At 39.7% G+C, this 10,261-nt stretch overlaps 1 protein-coding gene across 1 annotated transcript; it reads left to right on the forward strand.

The window, feature by feature from the left end:
• The first annotated feature begins 4,690 nt into the window (after positions 1-4,690).
• On the forward strand, positions 4,691-7,076 carry prok2 (prokineticin 2). Its single transcript, XM_049580720.1, is given in 4 exon segments — positions 4,691-4,718; positions 4,721-4,926; positions 6,530-6,655; positions 6,951-7,076. Coding segments are annotated over 4 exon segments (486 nt in total).
• Positions 7,077-10,261: the final 3,185 nt, after the last annotated feature.

Genomic DNA, 10,261 nt, shown 5'->3' on the forward strand with positions numbered 1-10,261 from the left:
CAGTGACATAAACCTGACGCTGAAAGAACAGTGAGGTGAAGGAAAAATTAGATGATGGTCATACAAAAACTACATACGGCTGGAGGCAACTTCCTGATGATCTTCAATGCACCACAATCTTGCCAAATTCAAGTCTAAATTAAAAATTCTTCTTTTCTCCTCGATCTTTGAATGATTTAATATCTCTACTGTACTTCTATTTCCCTCGTTGAATTTGGAGCAATTTATTAGTACGCTGTTAGCAAGCATTACTGCTCTATTTCTTTAATCATTTCCTATTTCATTTTCTTTTATTTACTTCATTTTTTCTATTAAATCTGTTTTTTTCCTTTTCGTATATTAATTGAGATGAAGGGTATTTATGGGTTACTGTTGAATGCTTTATTCTTGTCGTCCTGTGTGACTCAGTCGTCAGTGTCACTCTGTGAGCTGTGATGAAGTCAGATATAACTCAGAAGTGTTGATTGGCCATGTCAGTCAGATGGATACCAAGTGCCACTGCTGTGAAACACATTGACTTCAGGCGATGGCACTACTTTTTCTTCACTACAGTAATCTGAGGTTTCTCCACAGGTTCCTAACTCATCATCATAGTCATCATCATTATCATCATCATCTGTATACGTTTGCTATGTTTTTCCATGTCAGGTTGTTAATTTGTCTTTTGCCACTAATCATCTTTAATTGTCATCATTAAATCTGACTGAAAAAGACCATTAAAATTTGGTTGTGTGAGAAGTTTCACAGAGGATCTGTGATTTCAAATTATGATGACTGTGACTGTGACAACTTTTTCCTGGTGAATTACTTAGAAGAGTGACTGATTATCAAATTGGTTGACATATAATCTTCTGTCAAGTTTTAGGGGAGGGTAAGTATGTGATCAGCACTGTAAAATATAATGTAATGTGGCCCTGAGAGCTCAACAGATAAAAAAACAACAACATCACAGCATTTAGAAAACATCTTCACCAATTACTAACATTAGCCTTTTGCTTATGATTAGCCTGTAATATCAGATGATCTGACGAAAAACAGTCAATTAATAAAACAGGTTAACCTTGTGTTAGCTGGCTAACGCTAATGCTAGCTTAGCAGCAAATATCTGCAATAATATCTGAATCATGATTACAATGTTATAATAAACAAAAAAGATGAAAGCCATGGCAGCAACCCAACCCGAGTGTTTGACCTAATCCTGCCCTATTGTGCTGCGACTGGCTAGTATTTAACATGTTGATGCTTTGAGGTCAGATATGGTCAGGGTTAGGGCAGCACAGTAGGGTGGTAGTAGGCAGAACACTCCTGGGGAAAGGGTATATATTGCGTTAGTTCATCCGTGTGCATCACTTTGTCCGTTGTGAGCTTTCTCCAGTGCTTTTTCTAATGCTGTGCATGTGTCATCAAAAAGTACTCTTGTGCGCTGTCAAGTTGGTGAAGCTGTTTATTTGCTTGTGATATGTCTATTTGCATGTGCTTTCTTAATTTGCAGTGCGTTAAGCCCTCAGGGCTGCCGTAATAATGGGTTGAGGTAGTTTATCTAGGCAATGACAATAGCCCTTTTTACACAAAGAACTTGATACAGGGCCGCTATGAAGTCCCTTCATTATGCTGCCTTTGCTTTTCTTAAACCTCCTACAGACTGTGAGGTTTTAAGTTTAGTGCAAGCTACACTGTGTGACATGGATCTAATAAACTTGGGTACAACATAGGGCCCTATTTAGATGGTCTAAAACACGTAGCGCCAGGCATGCGGCGCATGGGCGTGTCCGAGTCACTTGCTAGTTAGACAGCGCGTTTTCAGACTGTGCGCCATGGCAGACAGTCTAAAAGGGTTGGACTTACTCTGTGAATTAGTCATGGGTGTGTTTTGGGCGTATCATTCAATAAGCCAATCAGAGTGTCACCTCTCATTCCCTTTAAAATAGGCGCGATTGGAGCGCATGGCGGAGAGCTAGTTAGATGGCGGACCTAGAAACTGGAAAGAGTGAGCGTTTTACAGCTGAGGAGACGGATCTCCTCGTGCGGGAGGTGAAGACCCGTCAGAACCAGATCTACGGGGACAGCAGACAGGCACCCAAGCTCCCCGAGGTAAAGCAAGCGTGGGATCACTAATACAAGAAAGATCTTATTAAATATCTGTGAAATATTATTCAAACCTGTTTTCATCATATAACAGAGCACAGCTGTCAGGACTGCCGCGGAGCTCCCCAAGGTGCTGATCCTGCAGCTAGGACCTGTTCAGCGTTTTCTCCCCCACCCACGTTTGTTAATTGTTTTCACATGTTTCCTAGAGCTGTGTTCTGCCTCTTATTTGCATGTGTGTCCTCTCTACACTCAGATAACAATATAATAATATAATATAATGTAGCCTAGTATATAATGTAGCCCAGTATAATATGTTAAAATAAATGCAATGTGTGAGCTTTGATTTTCAATCAAAAAAATGATTGATTGGTCAGATAATTTCACAATTTCATTTGTCATTATTACAAATTATGATGATCATTATTACTACGATTAGATCATTCTGATTAATGACTGACCATTAAGACGTGTTTCTGATAAATATTTTAATGTGCACAATAATAACCTTTCACATTGTAATCATATTTTTATTTGTTATCTTTTGCATGTGTGGCTGCTCCGTGTGTGTCTGAGCAGAGTACACGCGCGTTGTGCACCCGCCTAGAGACGCATATTAACTTGTTTAACAGTGAAATACTGCGCTGTTGACTTTAGACCAGGTTTTTGTTGGTCACTGGCGCATTTGCTTTTTACGTCATCTACGTAGCAACACGCCATGACTGCGCCTGACCACTCCTCATTTTTAGACCAACACACCCAGAGAAGCGCAAGTTCGTTTGCTAGTTAGACGGCAAGGGCGCAGGGCATGAAAATGACAACTGCGCCTGCATTTAAATAGCAATGACACTAGCGACATTGATTATGTGTCCTCCGCCATCCGCTTTAGACCATCTAAATAGGGCCCATCAAATCTGATGTATGCAGACTGTACAGTGACAGTGTCTACTGAATTGCAGGCTACAATGGAGGGTGCAATAACTTCCCATACTGAGTGCACAAGCTGCTCATGTTATTACTACTCCAACTTTGAGGGTCACATTAATAAACAACCTAAAGCTTTGTGGGCACTATATACTATAACATGGCTGTGTGTGTGCAACTCAGCCACCACTTCCTTCCATGTTTTGTTCCTCTTTACGTGATCATGGTAAGAGGTGGAGGACACATCATACAGGCGAGGCCTCTGCTGCCACAACTCCACAAGGTTTTCTTCTTTGCTGTAATCCCACACATATATTTTAGCGTGTTTTGCTTCCACGGTCAGTTGCTATCCATCTGTTTGTTTGGATTTGGTCTTTGGCCTCGTCATTTCATGCTGCATTTCTATTGGTTGGTTCGTGGATGAAGGTCATAACAGCAGTCACACAGTGAGCTGGCCATCCCAAATTTCTGACACTGTCAGAATTTATTCCCAGGCTGTCTTTGACTGCAAGACATTGGCCACCCTTGAACCTCTCTCACCACCGTTTTTGAGCCACAACCAAACCATACTGCCACATTTCTATCATGTTGGTCATATTTGTGTATACTGGGCTTTACACAGAACCAAACAGCGGGGGCATCATGCCGTCCCACTGTGTGATTTTAGACAGCATGCCGGCATCCCAGAAGAAAAAGAGGCATGACAGGTGTGACATGTAACACAACAGCATCAGCCTCTGTGTCATATAACACAGATGTCAGCAGTGCTTTATAAACAACAGCAATAGCAATAATATAGCAATAACAATCATTTACCATCTTTGCTGTATAGTGGCTTATTTCGCCCTATGCTCGGAGAGTAAGGAGCTCCTGGACCTCACTGTTTCACCAATTTGCAAACATTTTCGGCCGCTGATCTTCTTTGAGTTAGCTGCTAACTGCTGCTAGCTGCTTTTTAAATCTGCTGGCAGTGGCTGGTACAAATAACATGTCATAAATATGCCACGCTCATCCTGTCCATGTTCTCAACCTGCCCTCATTCCTTGTTGGCGCGGTTACAACCTCCACTGGCAGCTTAAAGGTGAGACAATTCTGTCCCCCAATTTTGCAATGGCACTTTTTTAAAGAACCATGAGTTGAAATTACAGCGCAACATTCCCACCCTGAACAGGCAGTGTTAAGGAGCTATGAGACTTCTCCATGCGTCTCCTAGTGTTACAATATATTTATCTAAATGATAAGTAAATGACCATTGTTGTAGCTCAGAATGGAAATCAGTAATTATGGTTTGAGATAAAAAATGGCCTGTACCATTCAGGGATTTTTATTTTCAGGAGAGCAGTGGCCTCAGAAATGCTTTCATTGTTGAGAACACTATTGAGAGTAGGTTCCGAAGGATGCATTCAAAACTGTGGCCTTGGAACCTAAAAAGGTGAGCAGGGGAAAAAGATGAATATAACTGGATGCAACACAGAATCGTCTGCACTAGTCTTGAGGTTTAGCACATTTAAGTGTAAAATAAGCTTTGTCCCTTATAACTGTTTTAAAGCAAAAGAGCATTTTCAGAACATGAAAGGCGAGGGCATTGTCATGTTAAAGTTTACCTTGGTCTTTGTTTTGCCTTTTTTTTTTTTTTTTTTGGTGAAGTGATGCTGGTGTGAGTGACTCACTGAGTGTCTGAATGGCGGGCTGGGTTTATAAACCTCTGCCAGCCCTCAACACATGAGTTTGAAGGCCACTTGTCTCTTCGGTCTGTCACGTATGCACATGCGGCAAGGTCCAACAGCCTCAGCATCCTTACTTTTCACCCTGGAGGGCACCGCAGCCCAGAGACAGCTCTTCGTCATGAGGTCCTTCTTTCTACTACTCTTCTTCCTGTTGATGGTGTCCCACGGATCCTCAGCAGTCATCACAGGGGTAAGTGGGAGCAAACAGTTTGATACCTCACGGGGCTTTGGGAGGCTCTCGGTGTGGACAATGTTGCTGATGTGAACTGCTTAATATTTTTCAGGGTCTAAAATGCAAAAAAAAAAGAAAACTTCCCATCAATTATTACAATGAAGAATGGAGACATTTTAACACTTCAAATGGAAGATACTTAAACTCTTTAACACAAAAGAAATTACAACATTCTAGTAAACAATTGCATTTCATTAATAAATAAATGAAGTGACACTGCAGGACTAAGAGAATGCTTTGTATGTGTGCTTGTATCATGCTTATTTATGCTTACACTTTTTATGCTTTATTGTAACATCTGTCCTTTGATGAAAATATTGGCAAATAATTATTTAAGTATTTGAATCTTGCTGTGTTTTTTTAAGGTTAACTCAGCATTTGGGGTTTTAAAAATATCTTGTGCTAAAAATGAGACATTTTACAACATTATGTAAAAAAAAAAATCTTTTTGAGGAGACTAAAAATGATTTTTAAAAAAGTGAAATAAATAAGTTTCAGAGATGCCACACATACAGTCTGTGATAAGCTTTTTTGATATTCTAAAAGCTTGAAGGGCTGTTGATGATAAGTGCGGTATGTCTATCAGTTTATCTAAAAATATAGGTGTCAGTTCCTAACAACCCACTCGTGAAGTTGCAGAGTTATTCTTTGAATTATTTCCTCTTTCCAAATCAGGATTTCCATAATTCCATCAGCATAAATCATGGCCATAACCTGTTAATAAAACAGCCATCCCTGCCACAACAGCCCTCTGGTTGCTGATGTGAGACGACCGAGGAGCGTGCAGCTGTAAAACTGAAAGTGATTTCATCCACGTCTGTCACATGAAATCACTTCTGTTCCTCTTCATTGTGTTCCCCTCGTCTCCTCCAAAGTGAGAACTGTCACTCAACTTCTCATCTGCACACTCACAACAATAAATCACTGCCAATCCCGAGGTGTTTTTGTTGAGGTATGATATGACTAATGGTGTAATAACACTATGTCATTAGCATAATATACTGTTAAGGTAACAGCAGTTTGCAGTTTGATCACACTTCAGCTGCAAATACATTTCTCACCTATCTAAAAGCTCACAGCGACGTCCTGCATTTTCCTGTTAAGATAATAATTAGCATATAATTGTGTTTAATTACATCACATAACATTACACACACCGGTATGTATTATATCTTTACATACATAATTACCAGTTACACCTTCCCTTTGATTAGACATAGCACCAGTTACACCAGTGACAGCTGCTCATTAAGTGTAGGACCACATTTTATTTTTAACAATTTTCATACCTGAAACTGGAAAGATCTCATAACATAAAGCTGATGTTAACAGATAGTGACAGTCATTAAATTAATACATGTAATGAGGAAAGATTATTAAGGAATTATGCTAACTAGTGCACATTAATTATTAGCTGGTAATTATTATTACAGATTTAAATGTAGGTCGAAAGTGACTTAATGTAATGCACAAGTCTTAAATCACAGCATCTCGTGTGTGTGTGTGTGTGTGTGTGTGTGTGTGTGTGTGTGTGTGTGTGTGTGTGTGCACCTGATCGCAGGCCTGTGAGAGGGATTCTCAGTGCGGAGGAGGGATGTGCTGTGCGGTGAGTTTGTGGATCCGCAGCCTGCGTATGTGCACGCCCATGGGACAAGATGGAGACGACTGTCACCCCATGAGCCACAAGGTGAGACAGATGTATTGTCACCTCGTCTGTGAGGTGTCACATGTCATTGATTTGTCTCCGTGCAGTGGTGTCATGGCAGCGATGCTTTTGTGTGATCACTCTCAAAGCACCTCGACCCACACTTTCCCACACAGGACAGGAGGCCGGGAAAACAACATCAAAGAAGCAATTAATAAGAACTACACTTCCTAAGTCTTGTGTCTGTGATATTTCACCACCTTCCACTGTTCACCCATTATGCCCGATGAAATTGAAATGAATCTCACACCAAAGATGTCTCCCTTTGTGCTTCCAGGTTCCTTTCAATGGGAAAAGACTGCACCATACTTGCCCCTGCCTGCCCAACCTGTCGTGTATCACTATAGATGAAGGGAGATCCAAATGTCTCTCACCATACAAGTATCCAGATTACTACCTCTGAGGACCAGCTTACACTTTCTGCTACATACACTACACTTTTTTGTTTCTAATTTATTTTGAATAAAGAGATATATTTATTAATGTGTCTTCTTTGTGGTTCAGGTTAAGATTAAACTAGGGCTGGGCAAGATATCAATATTATATCGTTATTTTGAAATGAGAAATAGATATCGTCTCAGATTTTGGAGTCATAATATCAAAAGTGTTTCCTGGTTTTAAAGGCTGCATTACAGTAAAGAGATGTAATTTTATGGACTCAACAGACTGTCCTTGCCGCTCTATTATTTGCCTTATATCCATATAACTGGTGATTGTTAGTGAAAATCACATTATGTATTTTGCTGTGAAAACACCAATAGATCTTTAAAGTTCTCCACATTGCCCAGCCCTAAATTAAACTGTATATTTAAAGGAAAATGCTCCCTTGGATTTTTAGAAGCAATAAAATATTTAACATAATGGCGGGCTGCTGCTGTTGCTCCCTGCTGTCACTGATGAGAGTTGTTTTGCGAATATTACAAGACTGCTTCATATTCTCTAACTAAACATTTTTCTATTTTGAATGTTTGTTTTTTTTTTACCTCTGTACGTCAAATGTTTATTTATATATTGTATATTTGTTAGTACATTTTAAAATACATAGATATTTTGCATTGTGTGAAATGCAGACTCTTACTAGTGATAATCCAAATTGCACAAAAACATACACAGTAATATTATTTTCATAATATATAATTTTTGAGTGCAATCACAATAAAAAAAAAAGTATGCACCATAAAATGATACCTCACACTACAGCATTTATATAGCTTATAGCTTGAGTTAATTTGCAATGCTGTCCCTAAATGGGCCTTTAAAATACATAAAACTCAATAAAAAATACACCAGAGACAGTACAAAACAGACATTAAGAACACAAAACTCAGAACAGACAGAACAATACAAACAGCAAACTATCATACAATAAAACACCTCACATCAGTTTGAGTTTAAAGTGGTCCCTGTCAGGATCCAGTTTGAGTTCTGCAGGTAAAGAATTCCACGTCGATTCCCCCAAACAGAAAAAGCTGTTTGTTCTAATGAGGATTTATGCTGGGGGACTTTACAGCTCCACATGTTACTGAGCCCCGAAACTCTAAGTGGAACCTCAAGGTCACTGAGCTGCTGAGAAGCCTGATTATGTAGGCATTGATTGATGAGTTTAAGATAAGGAAATTTAATAAAGTAGTCAAAACTTTCACATGGGATACACATGGAAACAAGCCCTCTTGTATAATCTTGATTTCAAATGACATGTTCTATGTTACACTGTGGTTATACTGCACTACGTGTCTCACAGTGCTCTGCAGTAGTTTTGGGTGAGCTTTCAGCTGCCCTCTAGGGAAACATGAAGAGAAACACATGTTAATTCTCTGGTATAAAATGACATGCTGAGTGACATGCAGGATAGGTGACAGTTTCATTATCCACTCATAACTAAAATGCACATGCCACACTATTGTTTCTTGCTTAATTGCTTTCCAACAGCAAAGTACAAAGAGAGAAATGGTGACAACATCTTAGCTGTGGTTGAGAGATGAAGGAGACGGGCGTTTTTCCTCACATTCACCTTGGCAGCGGGGCTTTGTAACGACAGGAAACAGTAAGACAGCTATGGAATTAATCACTGTCGGGCTGTGATTCACAGCATTTGTTTGAAGCTCATAGCTATAATTAGATTTGTCCAATGTGTAACGCAATGACTCACATCAATCTTATACTTTTGAAATGGATGTTGGTCTTCTGTGTCTCTGGACATGAGAGCACTCGAACAGCCTCACATCCTCATTGGAGTGATGTGCGATGAGGCAGTGTCCCAGATAATGAGAACACAAGGGTGCATCAAGGAATACAAAGCCACCGGAAGCAGATACTAGTGACATCTCGGGAACTTCAGACACCATTTGTTCTAATTTACTGTGGCAGTGACACAACATGCAAAAAATGAAATATGACTGTAGGAATGAAACAAGAACTCTCTAGAGCCTTGAAATACCTTATATTACCCAATAAGAGCTGAAACTGTAAGTCTGTTAATGATAAATTAATTATTTAGCTACTCTGGTCATCACTTAAGTCATGTTTAAGCATAAATGTCAAACTTTACAACTTCTTAAATGTAAGCATTAGCTCTTTTCCTTTGTTTTATGTGGTAGTAAACTGGACATGTACAATTCCATAGCAACTGAGCAAACTGAATCTGTTTATGAGCCATGTGTGATCCATTTGAAACCTCCAGAACATGTGAGTATGTGGACCTGTGATGGCCATTTTTCACAACTTTTTGACATCTCATAGAACAATCATTTAACTGAGAAAATATTCAGCACTTAAATCAATAATTAAAATGATCATTAGTCGCAGCCTTTAAAGTCCCCATGGAACGGCTAGCAGAGTGTGAGTCCACATATTTGTGTGTTTCCTGTGAAAGCAGGAAGCTAGGGAGGGTTTTGGTATCCAATAGAAATGTAGCAGCAAATCTGACCTTGCAAATGAACATAAAGGTAGCTGAGCCAAAATAGGGGCGCTAATGGTGCATACATGGCAACAGTGCTGACAGAGCTAATAATGTGAACTGGGTCAGCTCAGACTCACTGGGGCGACCTTGGGAGTGGGGGGGTTTGTTACGCTTCCATGATGACGCTGTCCTAACAAAGTAGGTCAGGACAGCGCTATCAGTGATGCTTACAGCACTAACAGTGCTAACAATGGCAACAGTAATGACAGACCTAATAATGGTGTGCTGTTGCTGGTCAGCAGTAACCCTGGGAGTAAGTTCAACTTAACATACAGTAATGACCTATAACTGCAAGCTAGCTCAAAGGTTTTGTATGCTCGTCTGTAACTGGAAGAATTTACAGTCATGGGGGAGGGACATAAGAACTTGAGAAAGTGTTTAATTGGACACAAAATTGGTTTACACCCCTAAGTGCAGAATGAATGATCAGCGTTTTCTATTGTTTTCAGGAAGTGACAAACTCTAAAATAAGAATACCCACAAATTTTTGTCACCATTGGGCCAGATTTTGGCAAATAGGCGACTGAATCAGTGCAAGACGTATAGTGTATGATAACAAACGTAAACATCTGTTTTAAATTCACAACGTCTTTAAAGGGAAGTCATGCAATTTTACACATGAAAGTCAG

Source organism: Epinephelus fuscoguttatus, linkage group LG1 (assembly GCF_011397635.1).
Source record: "Epinephelus fuscoguttatus linkage group LG1, E.fuscoguttatus.final_Chr_v1".
Lineage (NCBI taxonomy): Eukaryota > Metazoa > Chordata > Actinopteri > Perciformes > Serranidae > Epinephelus > Epinephelus fuscoguttatus.